Genomic DNA, 18,277 nt, shown 5'->3' with positions numbered 1-18,277 from the left:
GTTATAGACATCAGCAGTTTGGGTGTAATTTTGTTTTTAATTTAGTCCTCAGAATGTTAGAATTAGCGGATAATGTTGGTTAATGTTGGCATGATTGTGAGGCTAATGCGAGCTAAGAGGTCCGTCTTCCACAGTAGGAAGTAGCTAGCTGTCTTAGAAAGGCCTGCACCTTCACTAATATTTACACACCACTTTGCATTCATTCATTCATTATAATTAATCTGTGGTTCTCTTTCACAGTCTGTCTTTTGACCCCTCATCTCAGACCAATTGTACCAGCTGGCTGCCACTCACTGCTTCAAGTGTTTGCTCATAGAGGGTCGTGTGATTGTTGGGGTTTTCTATCTATTATTGTAGGATCTTTACTTTAAAATATAAAGCGCCTTGAAGCAACTGTTGTTCTGATTTGGTGCTGGTTAACTAAAATTGAACTGAACTGGTGTTTGTGGAAGAACTGGCCCTAGTAGGACCTCATCCAGGGAAGTTCTGGGGGATAACAAGGTATTTAATGCGAGGTAGGTAGCGTACTTTAGAGTAAGAAGAAAAGCTAAGAATGGTAGGATGTATACTGTCAAACATCACCATGAAAAACATAATATTCAAGATGCAGTCGGAACAACAAAACCAGTGCAACCATGATGATGATGATAATGAATTTTAGGGTTTTCCGTACAGGTTTTTGGGGCAAGAAATTTAACTGTGACTCCCAAGATCCATTTTAGGAAGCAAACATGGCATTTACTTAAAAGACCAGTTTACAGAATAGTTGCAGACAAACTGTCTGATGACCAATTTTATGACACACATGGGAGGACGGCTCCATGCTTGTTTATGCCAAATTCTGATCCTACCATCTGAATGCTGCAGCAAAATTTGAAAGTCATCAGACCAGCCAACATTTTTCCAAACATCTGTTTTTAGGAGTGACACCCAGCATGCTCTTCTGCATGCCTTGGTTGTAACAAGTGGCTATTTGAGTTACCTGTTGCCTTCCAATCAGCTTGAAGCAGTCTGGCCATTGCCCTCTGACCTCTGGCATCAACAAGACATTTTCATCCAGACACCTGCTGCTCACTGGATATTCTCTCTTTTTCTGGCCATAAACCCCAGAGAGGTTTTGTGGGAAAATCTCACCAGATCAGCAGTTTCTGAAATACTCAGACCAGCCTGTCTGGCACCAACCACGCTCAAAGCCACATAAATCACCTTCCCCCAAGTGCTAACTTCATAGTCATGTTAACTGTTTCTGAATGCATTAACTTGCTGTCATATGATTAGCTGAATGAAATTATGGCACATTCTCAAGTTTAGTTTAGTCATTTTGGGCAAATTTACATGCTGATGTAGAAAAATCTCCTAAATCACCTGATGTCCATATTTTAATAATTAAAAAGACTGGACCTGCCACTGTAAGTCACACAATAAAAACTAAGCTGAAATGAGTTAACCCACTCCAGAAACCAAGTGAAATTAAACTAACAATATCAAAACTCTGTTGACATGTTGTAAAACACCATGCTTTCTTTTTAAAACTCCTTTGTGATGCAGCGAATACAAAGATTCCTTTTAAGGTGAGAAACAAAAGGCTCTTTTAAAGGGAGTTTCCTCAGTGCAGCGCGCTTTCATGCAGACAATAAATAGCAAGGCACTCTAACACGACATAGTCCTTGTTTTGTGTGTACACACAGAGATCAGAGCCAAATAAAAAAAATGTGACCACAGTGCAGGGACCGAGAGTAAGAGCACAATGGTGCACCACACGGTCTCGCCCACATGTGTGTCCAAAAATAGAGCTTTTCCTTTAGTGCAAGCGAAGCACTGACACAGACATTCCCCTCAACCACTCCTGGTCATTGACACGTAAACAAATACAAGCGCACACACAGACACACACACACATATCCAGATGGAGGCTGACAGCATGCTTTGGGCAAATGGCTTCAAATGAGGAACACATGAGCCTCTCTCTGTGTGACGGCTTTCACATGCTCCCACAACCTCACACACCTCCGGGGCGGGAGGAGGATAGGCGAAGGGTGTGTGCGCATTAGTGTAAATGTGGGAATGAGAGAGAGGGAAAAGGACAAGACAAAGAGGAGAAGAGAGGAGACAGAAGAAGCAGAGGAGAGAAGCAGAAAAAAAATTAATGACAAATTAATCGGTGTTAACAGTGAAGATGCCAGAGCACGTGGGGTCAGATTTGTCAGAGGGATTTTTAAAGCATGTAAAGACAGAATCACAAGTGTAGTTTGTGTTTTGCACAGAAAAAAAAAGATTTTCCTTTAGTTTTGCTGATTCCTTGCATGCAACATTGACCTGATAGCACAGCAAATCACCAGCTACATAAAAATGCATGTAAAATCATCCATTTATGGATATTTTGAAGCCTCAACTTTGGCATCTTTGACTATCTTGAGAGGATCTGACTGAGAAACGAAGCACACAGGACGCTTCTGTGACAGAGAATCACACGGTAGCCCGATCTGAAAGCAAATGCTGCGATATTGTCTATTTGACTAAAATGGGACCATATTTTCATGTGTCGCCAAATACAGAGTTTAAACTGGTGATAGAGACCATAACCCCATAAGGAACATTCCTGCTGTGACATTAAATCAAGTGGGAAAAAGAGTCATCTTCCCATGCACTTCTATTCTTTTTGCAACCAGAGGAGTCGCCCCCTGCTGGCCATTAGAAAGAATTAAGGTTTAAGGCACTAGCAAATAAGATTTCACTTTTTAAAAGACAAACTATACTTCTTAAGTTTTTCTTATTTGTCTTTGATGCTTATCTATATAAATAAATAAAGCCTTGAATCACTATTAATGTAACTTGTCCTTGTTTTAACCCTGTAAAGCCTGAACTATGAAATAAACTTGCGCATTTACTGAACTTTCTGACAAATTTAAAATAAAAGACATTAACTGCCAACTTGCATGTACAAGTTTGAATTAGTATAATTTTTGCTACTTCAGTGGCTCTAAATGTGTCTGGTTATAAAAAAATAAAGTCATACTGATGATGTAGAGGTCTCAAAAATTCATATTAAATATGATGCAGTTGGTGTTACAGGTTCATATAATATTTTTGGCATTGATGAACAAACAGATTAAAAGTTCACAAGGACATAACTACATATAGTTGATGTGTGGGAGCTTTTTTCTTTTTTGTCTGCCATAAAAAGCAAGTGAAGGGAGTAAAAGCCTTAGTGAGAGGAGGCTGTTTGTAACAAAGTCGAGTAGGAGACCGATTCCAGCTCAGGCGAGTCTGTGCATTCGAGTAGACGTGGGTGTGTGAGAGAAAGAGCGAGGTTTGCATTTGGCCGGACTGTTAGGTGTCAGCTCCCAGTTTAATGGTGACTGAAACACTGTGTCAAAGCACCGATAAAGGAAGCAGCACCTGTAAGCATGGCTTACACCAACACGTCTCAAAAAATATTCATATCAATGTAACTTTGGTATATCGTGACCTGAACTTTATCTAATTTCTACTTTGCAAGAGAGAAAAATATTGGGATGCTCCACAAAGCCGCTGAAGATAAATGCGTGTAGGCCGAGTGATGAATTTACCAGTTTCCTGCCCTGAAGACAAATATAAGCGCTGAATAATGAGTGGCTTTCTGGTAAATCTTACTCCTTCACAAGTGTGGAGAGGAAGCTTCTTAAGATTTATGTGTATGTGTGGGTGTGTGTGTGTGTGTGTGGCAGCAGAGCTTTGATTTGGTCTGTAAAGTGGATTACAAGCCAGAAAAAGACTGAACACAGGCGGCATGCTCCTTCAAAAAAGGAGCAAAAATCTCCATTGGACGTATATTTACTTGGCAAATAAATCCTCTGTTGGTGCTTTACATCCACACACAAATAAAAAATGAGAGGTCAAGAGAGGAGCCCAAACTTTTTAATATGACATTAAAGAATAGCTTGATCGAGATGTAGTAAAGACAGCTGGGGAGAGAAACTACCCCGATATTCACAAGAAGCACAAACCAAATGTCAGCAGGGAGAACAGCCCCGCCCGGCTCCTCACCGCCGCCTCACCTGATTGAGGATCATCAAACAGAGGTTGGCCTTTAAATTCAAGGTGTCAGCCTGGGCTCAGCTGGACTGTAGCACTGAAGCTTTTTTTCTCCAGTGACCCCTGTCTGCCCCCCCCAAATATATACACGTATAAGGCCAGGATGTCATCACACCTCACAGTGGTTATTTTCCTCTTTGTGCAACCTTGCTGTCACTTTATGAATAAAACTGAAGCACATTTTCAGATTGTTACTTTTGTGATGTAAAAATGTGTTAAAAATGAGCAAATTGGCATTACTGGCACTGCCTTTACTTGGTGCCGGATCCATACAAAAAATTTGCAGTATCACACAGTCTCTGATTGGATGCCCGGTCGATGGTCTTAGAAACCAGTTCTTACTGCATCCTGGATGAGCTTAGTGCAGCAAAGCAGCTCTCTACCTGCAGCAGGGCCTGCTTAGACTGACTTTTCAGCTCAAAGAAGACTCCTAGAGCAGAAAGAAAACTAGTTATGGTTGCTCTGGAGTCTGTCGACCATGGGGCGAGAGATTCTCTAGGAAACATGTGACAGGAAGGGCCAGGACTGGTTGTTTAGCGGAAACAGAACTTTCAAAATAAGAGTGAAAGGACTGAAGTGAATTGATTTGATTTAAAATAAATTTTATTTTTTCCTAAAATGAGCTGTCAAATCTGGAGAGATTCTCGCTGGCCTGGATTCTAGGCAAGAAAAGGAGCGTTTTGAAATTCACAAAGACATGCAGACCCTTCAGTCTGCTTTAGCGCGAGAGTCTTGTAAGATTCAGAATTTTTAAATGCAGATGCGGGTAAGACAGCAGAAAGCAAAAAAAATAAAAAACAAAGCCTGATTAAGAGGAACTCGCTTTGTGCTTCAGAAGCTGCAGCAGCAGCTCTGCCCTTCCATGCAGAAAATTCGACTAAACCTGTATCCTTCCAGACAATGATGTAATCTCTTACGGTTCTGATCTGAACATCATAACCAAAGACGGCGAGCCGGCACTGGGTTATGTAAGAGCAGGCCTGCACGCACACACAAGCAGGAGAGGGAAGGACGGTGTGTGTGTGTGTGTGTGTGTGTGTGTGTGTGTGTGTGTGAACAGGCCAAGCATTTACAACAAAGGGCAGGACAGAAGCAGCAAGTTGAAATGCGCTCAGGGGCACTTTCAAGCGCTTAAAGCCGCTTCAGGGAGTCACATTAAAGGTAAAAAAATGTTTTTAAAAAAGAGATGCTTGCTTTCGCTAATCAAACTGTCTCAGCCTAATGAAATCTGATATAATTGCACCTCAGAGAGCACAGATGATGTCTTGTTATCTGAGCTCAGAGCACCTCAACGCACAAACGCACACGCACAGATTAGAGATTATAGGAAGCAATCAAGCAAAAGGATCAATCCGAACCCACCCAAACACCACCCGCCACCCACCCCCTGATTATAAACCACGTCTGTGTTCTGTGTTCATTTTCCAGTTTGTAATTACTCTCAGCGAAATGTCACACAGAGACCCTGCAGACAGACACAATGAAGGTTCAATTAAGAACAAGACTCTGTTTGCCATGATTGGCTAATGGAGCTGAAGCTAAGGGAACATGTAGCTAATGGAAGCAAGTAATGTGAAGAGAAATAATCCAAAGTATGTGCTAAAATATCATACTTATGACTCAGTTCACTTATAATATTCTAAGAATAACCAAAGCTAGACACACCATGAAAGCCAGCTGCTTCACTGCTTCCTGTCTTCATGCTAAACGCTAACTGACAGACTTGACTTTGGCAAGAAAGTTAAAAAAATTATATCTAACTACACATCCTCTTAAGTACAGAACTTTTGAGCATGAAACTCAAAATATTTACATTATGGACAGATTTTTAAATTGTAATGTTTTCACTTTTTCTGTTTGTCGCAGAAATGATCCTAAAGACATACATACTGTATATAAAAGATGGACTTTGGTTAGCATAGTTTTGGAACGGATGAGAAATGGGTGGGTTTAACTCAGGCTCAGAAGGATGCTGTGTGCTCATTCAATAGTAACTTGTCAGTCACAATGTAGAACCCACTCAAACATATCCTTCTTGGTCATCTCTTTGGACAGAAATAAGGGGCTAATTTAAAAAATGAGCATTGTGCTGTATTCAATAAAACTTTAAATTAGTGCTTGAGCCCATAAACTCATGAGAAAAAATTTTCCTGAGGTCACAGATCAAAGCAACAAACGGCAGTTTCCCTTTTGCCTTTTATACAATTGGAATTCCATCAGAGCTGCCCTCTGCTGGCCGTTAGAGAGAATGCAGGTTTAAGACACTTCGTAAATCTGTCTTTTATGTACAGGTGGAAACGTCTGCTATAATAAGAACTATCACAAAGATGCTGTTCAAGCTATTTGGCGGGAGGTGGCTGTCTCCATTGGGGTGGAGGCCCCCATTGCTTTTGCGGTGTATTCTATTAGGTAGCACTTAGCATTCATTTAGATTTTCACGAAATGTGTCCATGACATTGAGTGGATGTTACAATGAAAAAAGTGTAAGCCTCTACAAAGAGAAGAAACTCTACTTTCTGTTGCTCTTGCTACAATTTCCTGTTACCCACGGTGCCACAATGGATGTAACCGCAATCAGCTGACATAAGCAGTTCTTTAATCAGTCGTTTAAAACTAAACACGAAGAATCCGCTGCAGAAATAGGAACTCAAGCATCACAATTTAAGCACAAATCCTGCCTTGAGCCTCCGACTGTGACACCAAGCATCTGGGATTGTTTAAGTGTTTACTCCAAACTTCGTACATGTGCTTCCTGATTCAGAAATGCTGGCACACACGGACACAAGCGCCTTACACGACAGCGCTCGCCTTGTTGCCCCAACTTTAAGTCTTCAGCTTCTTAAGGGATGCTACAAGCTTATGGTCACATTCCAGATGTCAAAGGCACACACAAATGATTACACCAACAAATAGGCCATCCTCCAATCTGGTCTATTTTGGGCCACTGGTGTAGGTGGACTTGGTTGCGCAACATCACACCTGGAGCACAGCAGCGAGGCTGCAGAACTGGGAGAAAGCAGTTGTGTTATAATGTCGCTAATTCAGAAAATAGTCATTAATGAATTCAAGGGATCTATCGATAGCTATAAATATGGCTCTCTATCTTTAGAGGCCTTTAAAGAGGCTTCGCCCACTCTCTCAGCTGAAGTCACACAAAAGGCTCTCATTGGACATGGGCGTGCGCGTGACAGGATGCCTTGGGAGAAGATGATGTAATATCTTTTTGAAACATTACTGTTGAGGGACACCCCACACTTTTGAACTTTACGTCACAGACAAACGGTGACCCAGCAATATCACCGAGACAGGACCAAGGAATAAAATAGAGTTCCAGCAAAACCACATAAACTTACTGGCAGAGAATGTGCTTCTAGTTTGATTTCCAACTAGGAATAAAGATTTCCTTCCAAACTTACCGAATCCAATCTAATACTAAAAGTACAAATGTAAATATTTGCTTCCAATCTAGTCATTTTTAGCCGGTTTTCAAGCATAAACACTTCATTTTAAGATGGGTTCACACACAACTGTGAATGCAATCTGCAGAAGACACTGCATGGCGCTGTGAGGTGAGTGTCTGTGCAAAGCCCTCCGGGCATATGCACTCTGACTTGGTGTCACCTATCCTCCTCTCTAAGGAGGCCTAAGGGCAGGATGTCTGATCAGCTGAAACACAACCCTTCCCCAGGTGTAAACATAAAAAAGGTGTTTATCTTTAAAACACCCATCACTGACTAAATTACGACTTACACCTCAGACTGTTTGTGCTGCACATTCACATTTTAGTAAGTCTATAATCACCAGGGCCTGTTTTCAGCTGCCCCCAAACTGCAGGATGTGATTTTTACTACCAGGCCACAACGAAAACAAATCAGTCACATCCACTCTGTATGGATGTCGAGTCCTCCGACGCACAAAGAAACGCCTACACAGAGTCAGTATGAGCAACAGTTTGAGCACGATTTTGAGGGAAAAATATCTAATTGCTTGCTTGTCTTTGACAGGTGACAGGCTGTTTGCACATTTGCGCCTGTAAATTAATTCCATGTGCATGTAAAGGTCTAAATGTATTTTAACCACTGATGGTGTGACATACATTGTTGCATTTTCATTGCATTATATAAAAACGAGCATGGCGCAGGGGTCCAAATCGGCATGCGTGCATCACACAGAGGCTCTGTTTCGAGTGCGCCTGGGTTCTAAATGATGGACGCGACCATCTTTTTGCGCCAACAGGATCATTGATTGTTTCGTAGCCTCCGGTTCGTCTAATAAAAGCTGATTTTTTAATTATTTTTTTTAAAACAACAACAAATAAGAATCTCTTCTATATTCGATTAATCGCGCTCCTGACAGTTCAGCCCTCATGGAGACCGCCGATAACAATCAAAGCGGCTGCGGCGGGAGGATCCACCTGGCGGAAAACAATAATGCAGCCGTGCACGGCGCGCGGCCCCGTTATCAGCCGCTCATTAGGCAGGAATGAGCTCACGATCGTGCAGCAACGCAAAAGCAAATTGGCATTAATGCATGCTCCATAAAACCAGAACGAGCAACCTTCCCGAGCGCATCAAGCCGCCCACCCCCTCATTGTCTCCCTCCTGCATCCGTCTCCCCCCCCCCCCCCCCCCCACGCACACACATTCTTTGAAATCGCAAACCAAGACGTTAAATTGCGCTCGAAACCGCGCGAAATAATCTCGATCACCATATTCCCACGTCGCCAAATCGCCCTCAAATAGGTGTGCGGCCGCAGAACAAAAAAAGCCATGCTATTGTGTCGCGCGCAAGCGAGAAAGCCATTGCAAGTAGGTTAAACCCGCTCGCGCTGGCGCAGACGCAAATGTCTCCAAAGACAGGGGGAAAAAATGCCAAAAACGCGCAAATGCCAGCTGCGGATTGAGCGTACCTTTGCTCTCCTGCCCCTCGTCCTGAGTCTCCTCTGCGTTGGACTCCATGGCAGGCTTTGTCCCGTCCATTATTTTAGGGGAATATAGTCTCCTTGCAGGCTACTTGCACTTGTACCTTACAGTGTGTGGATGATGGAGCCTATCCTGGTGACTGGATGCTCTCTCTCTCTCCGTCTCTCTCTCTCGTACACACCCTCCCTCTCTCTCTCCCGCTATCTCTCCTTCTCTCTGTTTAAGCTCGCCACCGTCTCTCTGTCTATATCAACAATTCAGTTTCGAAATGCAAATGCTGCCGACTCCCTTTTTGGCGCCCAAAATCATCCTCATGATGTAAATTACTCTCTAAATATATTTTGGTGACATATTATTGCAAAAAAAAAAATTAATAATAATAATAAAATCTTGTCAGACTGTTTCATCTGTGGATTCCTGTGATTTTGATTTGTTTTATTGTTTGCTTGGATAAGGACAAAATGTGCAGGTGATTTCAATATGCAAACTCACGAGTAACCATGCAACCACAACCCCACACACACACACACACACACACACACACACACACACACACACACACACACACACACCGCCCCCTCTCCATCTGGTGAGCTAAGAGAGAAACAGAGAATGAGGGAGGGAAGGAAAGGATGGAAAGAGGCAGAAAGAGGAAGGGAGGGAGTGAAGAGGGGAAAAGAGGGAGATGCTGTAACAGAGTGTAACTGTGTGAAATAAAAGTGAGCAAGAACCTGAGCAGGAAGGCTGGGAAAAGGGGGTAGTGACTGATTTTCAGCTTTCTCTCACATTGAACATCAGTTATTTTAACACTTCTGAGCAACCAGCCAGCTCTCATTAACAGCCAGCACGCTTGGTTGTGTGTTGCATAATGGTTATGTTTCATTCAAAATCAATCTCTTGCTTTCCTCTTGTGTTTAAGTAGCTTCAATTAAACTCATTTGAGCTCTGACCGAACCATCTTTGACCAATTAGAGCTTCCGAACTGGTACAAAGCGACACGTTCACCTCTGCATTTCACTGCTGATTAGTTGTTCCCACAATCTAATGAAAAACCGATCAAGGTGGGTCCTTGAATCCCAGAGAAATGCCTACAAAGTGGGGGTGTTTATGCAAAGTGGGGGTCGAGGGAGTGTGTTGTGCAGTTTTCATCATTCACCCCATTTTCTAATAATAAACACATCCCCAAACAATGGGACACCATCTGTCCCGAATCCTCTTAAATAAGATTTTAATTTGAGCCCACGCGTCCCTGTTTTAGACAAAGCTCAGCTCACAAAAACAGTTTAGGAAATCCCCCCTCACCCCACCCCACCCCAACAGCCCCTGATGTTTTCATCTAACAAAACATCAGACGCCAGAATGGCTAACGTGACATATATGACATTTAGTGGGTCCATTCACCCTGAGGGTTGAAATTAACACCCTGCCCTGCACCATATGCAAGAGGGTCTCCAATCACACTGACTTTTTGACATTTGAATGGCTCTAAGCACCACGAGGAAACCTGAGCCTGCTGCATAAATGAATGACCACCCAACGAGACACCACGAAAACATGTAGGAGTCAAGGGAGTTTGGTAAGAAGTATTATTCCCTTTAATGACAGCACACTTCAGCACCGGAGCCAGATGATTAGTTGAGCTTCTGCCATACGAAAACATGTAGTTATCATAGAGCATAATTATTTCTTTGTGTGGTCCACAAAAAAAATAAATAAAAATCCACAGTGATACAAAGGCTGTGAATAGCTCCCATAATGATTCATCTGGAGTTTTTAATTAACAAGTTAATCATTATAATTTCATGAAGGAAACTGTTCTGCTCGAGAACCTGAAACAGCAAATGTTTGCCATTGTTGCTTAAAAAGTGAGAGAAAATGAATGGATACAGCTTTAAAAGGGAATTTAGACACAGAAATACAAAATAAAAAAATCAACAAAAAACATTTTAAATGAAAGGAAAGAAAAACTATGAGCTGAATTACCATTTTTGCGCAAACTTCCATAAAAAACGGATCATGTATTGGCTGAAAATTACCAGTAAATTTTCTTTCTTTCTTTTTACAATGTAGCCAAAAATAAATAAATAAATAAATAAATAAATAAATCCACCTTAATGACCATCAAGTGATTATTTATAAATACATTTTTGCATTTATTGCCCACTAAGCACTGATAGCTTGAGGTTAAAGTCATCATCTTGTTAAAACAAAGCATTTCCCACTAAAGTCAGTAGAAACAGGATCAGCAACAACCTTGGGAAATGCATCCAAATACCTCAACATGAAGCTTTTTTCTAAACAAATTTCCCTCCGGACACATAATGTGAAATTACTGGGCTGCTATGCTTAAGTTGGCCATTTATATTCACTGTCAAATTAACCAAATGACTTCAGTTTAAGTCTGGGGATTATTCCTTTTCACTTAGCTGTACTAGTTGCCAAGCACTACAGTCTATGCAGTTCTGTAGTCCATATAGAACAATGAGAGCTCATACAATGAGGATATTGAATAATCAGTAAATGGTATAATTCTGTTTTGTAGTTAATTTGATCTGTAGCAAAACACAGTCATGCGTTGGGACAAAAAAAATGGAAGAAAGGAGGGAAGAAATGCAAAAGGACCGAGTCACACAAACTCAAACTGTCAGTTACCAGGCTGGAAGGGTGAGCTTCAAGTCCCATTTTTCTCTCAGAACCCCCATAATCCCTTGCTGGGTCACACAGATTAAGGACTTGTCCACAAGATGAGATACAGTGCTTCCTGGCACTCTTCACGATCACCCTGCCACACACATGCACATGTGCACGATGTTAAAAACACACACGCATACACACACAACATGCCGTTTGGCGTTCCAGAGACGTCAGAAAGTCAGAGTCCTCATAATTCCTACCAAGTAAGGCGCAACAAAACTGTTTCTTTTTATGGTGGAATTCCAAGCAGGATTTCTTAAGACAGAGTTCTTCCAAACTTCTCTTACTTCACCTCACAGATTATTGTGTAACATTATTAAGTGTGTGAGTCACAGAATGAGCCAAAACCTTCACAAATGCAGCTAAAATCTGTTGGTGGTTCTACAGCATGAATTCATTGTTCAGACATTTCACTAAAACAACCAATTGGGAAGATTACCAAAGTCAGCAGGATCTGAAGAATGAATATTCTTCAGATGAATTGCCATGTACCAAATTACATGGCAATTCATTTAAAATGAAAGGAAAAGGGTGCACCAACTGTGCCATGTTGCCATCCTTAGAGTCGTGCCCATTTGTACTGAACTGACTCATCAAAGGGATGCATACTGTGTTTGTGTGTTTGGGGTGGCAGTCAGGTATAGAACTGTGCCTCTGTGTATTATTGTGAAATGATTAACAACAGAGTGAGACTAGGACTGTAGTTTGGACCCTAAACAGTGTGCTTGTTTCTGTGGGCATGCAGGGAAATGTCAGTGACGCCAGTAAATATTTAAAATGCAAACTTTTGAAGCCCGTGCTCAGAAGTGACCCATGCAACAGCTGATTTTGGAAAATATCCAACATCTAGGTCATTTTAAAGTAGTTGTTAAGCTTGAAAAAAAGCCTCTGTGCTTCTGCAGCACTGCAGAAACTTTCTTATCTGCCTGCACAACTCTCTCGGTCCATTAAAGGCAAAGGCATGAGTGCCTGTCGACTGCCTGTCTTCCCTCATTAGAACGACACAGAAGGGAAAGTGGCGCTCAAATTGGGTCGTACTACAGTAACGAGCACACTGCAGCTCCTTCATGGGAGCAGATGTGCAGCTAATGTTGAATAAAAGAAGGAAGAAAAGGAGAACGGCGGGCCTATGAGCGCCTCTGCAACGATAGCCATGAGCAGCTTCAAACTGACTTCAATCTAAATATTTCTACACCATCGTGATACTCTGGAGGTGGTCACATCCTCTTTATCAGCGCAGTCTCGTCTCAGAGTGATACAGGCTCTGCTGTTTCCATGGAGATGGGAAACACTGCCGGCAGGCTGCAGTGATTGAGATCTTTTAGCGATCCTATCAGTTCCTAGAAAACTTCTCATGTGGCTGTGGCTCTATGTCCCATCAGCCAAAACTTAAAATCTAATCAAGGAGATAACCATGACATGAAAGTTCTCAGTGTGCTATCAGTAAAATCGTTTCTGCTCCCACGACCAGCTCAGCCGAAGGCTACTGTTGATGACATGCAGCCAGTGTATTGAACGCTTCCTGTTGTTGTGAGGAAGAATCATCTTGTGCACTGTTAGAGTGCGTGTAAATAAATAAGCAAGTTGTCTAGCGTGAATCACCCACAAGACGCTTCGCTTCTTCTATGTGCACATCTGTAAGTGCAGCAGGAAGCACCCTTAACCACATTTATGGAGAAGACTGAAATCTTTGTACAACTACATGATGGATTAGAAGAACTTTCCCAGAGATGTTCATGATCCCCAGAGGATAACTCCTATTGACTTCAGCAAGCTTTGTTTTTCATCACCACCAGTAAAGGTTAAAATATCAACACTACAGTCTAAATATCAGGAGAGCAATTTGATGATTGTGAAATTTCTCAACAACTGCTGGATAGTTCACTCTAAATTTCCCCATTAGGAGAAATGTTAATAACTTTCTGTCTGTGAAGGTTCTCAGTCACCCAGGTCATCGTAGTCAAAGGAGCTTGCAAAGAAAAGCGTCTGGACTTCTTTAAGCCAAAACACAGACTTAACAATGTGGTGTATGCTGTACAGTGCAGCGAGGAATGCCCAGACCTCTACATCGGAGAGACCAAACAGCCACTTCACAAGCGCATGGCACAACACAGAAGAGCCACCTCCACAGGACAAGACTCAGCAGTCCATCTGCATCTTAAGGATAAAGGTCACTCTTTCGAGGATGCCAATGTTCACATTTTGGACAGAGAGGACAGATGGTTTGAAAGAGGAGTGAAAGAAGCATCTATGTCCACTGTGAGCGACCATCTTTGAACAGAGGCGGGGGTTTACGACACCAACTCTCTGCCATCTATAATCCAGTTTTGAGATCCTTCCCAGACGCCTTAACGCCCACTCACATCCTGGGACATCTGACCTCAGGAATTCGCATGATAAGGTGGGGCCAGGTTTCACAATGAGCTCACCTGAAACTCTGGCTGATTGGGACCCACACCCGCTTTCACACCTTGGCTCAGGCGATTAGAGGATCATCAGGGGGTCCTTTTGTCCCTCTGTGGGGGGTTACTCCCACTAGGTTTATATCTGGGACTCTCCACCATTTGACCTTAGAACTGAAGAAGCTTCTCGGATGAAGGTGAAACGTCTTCAAGCAACTTAAAGAAGTCCAGACGCTTTTCTTTGCAAGCTCCTTTGACCGGTAATAACTTTCATTCAGCATCATTGACAGGTCAGTGTTCTTTAATTTATACTGTACTTTAGTTATACTAAATATCAGCTATATCTTGTGTTTATTCATCATCTTGCTTTCCATTAGCATGTTAATTCGGAATTAGCATTTGGCACACACCACTTCTGTGTTGTGAGCTAACAGAGCCATTAGCATAGCTGCACAACAGTTTAAATGCAAGTTGTTAAGATTTAAGCTGTATCCACGTAGGAAGTGATCAATCATCACTCGTCACATAGAAACTGAACATTTAACAGTGTTTCCTGAAAACCCTCTCCTGTCTGATCATTTCCTGATAACATTTACATTTACAATTATTGATTACACAGCGGTGGAGAGTAGACTTTATCAAAGTAGATGTCTTTCTGAAAGCGCTGTAACTAAGTTTAAGAATATAATCCACCCACTGTTATCATCTTCAATGCCCTGTACCAACATAGAGCAGAGCAGCTATCTGAACGCTACTCCAACAGAGGTCGATTATCTTGTTAATAATTTCACCTCCTCACTACGTACGACTCTGGATACTGTAGCTCCTGTGAAAACTAAGGTCTCTAATCAGAAGTACCTGACTCCGTGGTATAATTCTCAAACACGTAGCCTAAAGCAGATGACTCGTAATCTGGAGAGGAAATGGTGTGTCACAAATTTAGAAGATCATCATTTTGCCTGGAGAAATAGTTTGCTGCTTTATAAGAAAGCCCTCTGCAAAGCCAGAACATCTTACTATTCATCACTGATTGAAGTAAATAAGAACAACCCCAGGTTTCTCTTCAGCACTGTAGCCAGGCTGACAAAAAGTCAGAGCTCTTTTGAGCCAACCATCCCTTTAACATTAACTAGTAATGACTTCATGAACTTCTTCACAAATAAAATTTTTATCATTAGAGAAAAAATTACCAGTAATCATCCCACAGATGTAATATTATCTACAGCTACTCTTAGTACCATTGATGTTAAGTTAGACTCTTTTTCTCCAATTGATCTTTCTGAGTTAACTTCAATAATTACTTCCTCCAAACCATCAACGTGTCTTTTAGACCCCATTCCTACAAAACTGCTCAAAGAAGTCCTGCCATTAATTAATTCTTCGATCTTAAATATGATCAACCTATCTCTAATGATCGGCTATGTACCACAGGCCTTCAAGCTAGCTGTAGTTAAACCTTTACTCAAAAAGCATCTCTAGACCCAGCAGTCTTAGCTAATTATAGGCCAATCTCCAACCTTCCTTTCATATCAAAAATCCTTGAAAGAGTAGTTGTCAAACAGCTAACAGATCATCTGCAGAGGTTTATTTGAAGAGTTTCAGTCAGGTTTCAGAGCTCAGCACAGCACAGAAACAGCTTTAGTGAAGGTTACAAATGATCTTCTTATGGCCTCTGACAGTGGACTCATCTCTGTGCTTGTCCTGCTAGACCTCAGTGCAGCATTCGATACTGTCGACCATAATATCCTATTAGAGCGATTAGAACATGCTGTAGGTATTACAGGTACTGCACTGCAGTGGTTTGTATCATATCTATCTAATAGACTCCAGTTTGTTCATGTAAATGGAGAGTCCTCTTCACACACTGAGGTTAATTATGGAGTTCCACAGGGTTCAGTGCTAGGACCAATTCTGTTTACATTATACATGCTTCCCTTAGGCAGCATCATTAGAAGACATAGCATACATTTTCACTGCTATGCTGATGACGCCCAGCTCTATCTGTCCATGAAGCCAGATAACACACACCAATTAGTTAAACTGCAGGAATGTCTTAAAGACATAAAGACCTGGATGGCCGCTAACTTTCTACTTCTTAATTCAGATAAAACTGAGGTTATTGTACTCGGCCCTGAAAATCTTAGAAATATGGTATCTAAGCAGATTCTTACTCTGGATGGCATTACCTTGGCCTCCAGTAACGCTGTGAGGAACCTTGGAGTCATTTTTGACCAGGACATGTCCTTCAACGCACATATTAAACAAATATGTAAGACTGCGTTCTTCCATTTGCGCAACATCTCTAAAGTTAGAAATATCCTGTCTCAGAGTGACGCTGAAAAACTAGTTCATGCATTTATTACTTCCAGGCTGGACGACTGTAATTCATTATTATCAGGAAGTCCTAAAAACTCACTGAAAAGCCTTCAGCTAATCCAAAATGCTGCAGCAAGAGTCCTGACAGGGACTAGAAAGAGAGAGCAGATTTCTCCTGTTTTGGCTTCCCTTCATTGGCTTCCTGTTAAATCCAGAATTGAATTCAAAATCCTGCTCCTCACATACAAGGTCTTAAATAATCAGGCCCCATCTTATCTTAATGACCTTGTAGTACCATATCACCCTATTAGAGCACTTCGCTCTTGCTCTGCAGGCCTACTTGTTGTTCCTAGAGTATTTAAAAGTAGAATGGGAGGCAGAGCCTTCAGTTTTCAGGCCCCTCTTCTGTGGAACCAGCTTCCAGTTTGGATTCGGGAGACAGACACTATCTCTACTTTTAAGATTAGGCTTAAAACTTTCCTTTTTGCTAAAGCATATAGTTAGGGCTGGACCAGGTGACCCTGAATCCTCCCTTAGTTATGCTGCAATAGTCATAGGCTGCCGGGGGATTCCCATGATACATTGAGTTTTTCCTTTCCAGTCACCTTTCTCACTCACTATGTATTAACAGACCTCTCTCTGTTATTAACCTCTGTCTCTCTTCCACAGCATGTCTTTTATCCTGTCTTCCTTCTCTCACCCCAACCGGTCGCAGCAGATGGCCCCGCCCCTCCCTGAGCCTGGTTCTGCCGGAGGTTTCTTCCTGTTAAAAGGGAGTTTTTCCTTCCCACTGTTGCCAAAGTGCTTGCTCATAGGGGGTCATATGATTGTTGGGTTTTTCTCTGTATCTATGAAGCGCCTTGAGGCGACTTATGTTGTGATTTGGCGCTATATAAATAAAATTGAATTGAATTGAATTGAATTGAATTGGCCCGGCTAAAACAGGACAGTTGGCAACCCTAAGGTTGTTGATAAGCCAAGGTAGCTGATAAGTTGCCTGGATAATCTTTCACTCGCTGCGCCCACGTCCTCATTTTAGGTTTGACAGCGTTTCGGTAGATAGAGGTGAAAGGCTTGAACATGAATTGAGCTGCAGTTTAAAGAAGGCCTGTCTTATCTTATTTTACATGTACAGCACTTTGGTCAACAGTTGTTGTTTTAAATGTGCTATATAAATAAATATAACTATTTTTGTTTGTTTGTTTTTTTGTCTGAGTCACCGAATGTGACTGACCATCTGGAACAAAATGACTGTGTGTGCATCAGAAGTTATTGTCTGCCCATGGCCTTTTCAAAACCCAGAAACTATACTAAGGGTCATTAAACCACACCTTTACTGATATATACTGAGGTCACAACTGTCATTGAGGGTACAGGGGAGTTTGTCTTTATGTGGAAAAGAGTTAAAAGGGTCTTGACCTTACTGTGTCAACTGCCTTGAGATGATTTATGCTATGATTTGCTGCAAAATAAATACATCTGAACGGTTGCATCACTTTGTCAAAAGACCAATGCAAACAAATTGCAGGATGAATGTACAGTGACAAAGAGCACTAAAGTTCAAATGCCTGTTATTGTTTCCATAATCTGCTCCTTTGTCTTGTGTGTGACGCTCAGTCTCACTACAGGCATCGCGTTGACCTTTTAACTGTCTTCCTGACACGCTGTTCAACACCATTAAGCATCTGTTTTGTTGAGCTATGAAGCCATGAGCTCTGATCCCAGAGGATGGCCTCATGATGACCTGCAGTATCTGTTGGTCCGTGCCTAGAGAAATCAGTTGTGCGCCACTCAGAGCTATTTGTGCCTGTCTTTGTCTAATGCAACTTCTATGTCAGTGAGAATGAAATGATCCTTCAGGAGAAACAG

General features: G+C 41.9%; 1 protein-coding gene and 1 long non-coding RNA gene across 3 annotated transcripts in view; one reads left to right on the top strand and one right to left on the bottom strand.

Moving 5' to 3' along the window:
* LOC145424053 (neuronal membrane glycoprotein M6-b-like) overlaps nucleotides 1–18,277 on the bottom strand; it is a 47,900-nt gene that overhangs the window by 17,984 nt on the left and 11,639 nt on the right. The window contains exon 1 of one of the 2 annotated variants that reach the window (XM_080296841.1): nucleotides 8,984–9,238. The exons of the other annotated variant lie outside the window; for it this stretch is intronic. Within the exon in view, the coding sequence (XP_080152967.1) occupies nucleotides 8,984–9,053 (70 nt within the window). The 5' untranslated portion in view covers nucleotides 9,054–9,238. Of the gene's footprint in view, nucleotides 1–8,983; nucleotides 9,239–18,277 lie in introns of those variants that run through there. 2 annotated transcript variants of the gene reach the window in all.
* On the top strand, nucleotides 14,256–17,600 carry LOC145424056 (uncharacterized). Its single transcript, XR_013905006.1, has 2 exons — nucleotides 14,256–14,382; nucleotides 17,078–17,600. It is a non-coding gene; the product is annotated as an uncharacterized LOC145424056 (long non-coding RNA).

Source organism: Astatotilapia calliptera, chromosome 23 (assembly GCF_964374335.1).
Source record: "Astatotilapia calliptera chromosome 23, fAstCal68.1, whole genome shotgun sequence".
NCBI lineage: Eukaryota > Metazoa > Chordata > Actinopteri > Cichliformes > Cichlidae > Astatotilapia > Astatotilapia calliptera.
This window is presented reverse-complemented; position numbering and strand designations above follow the sequence as displayed.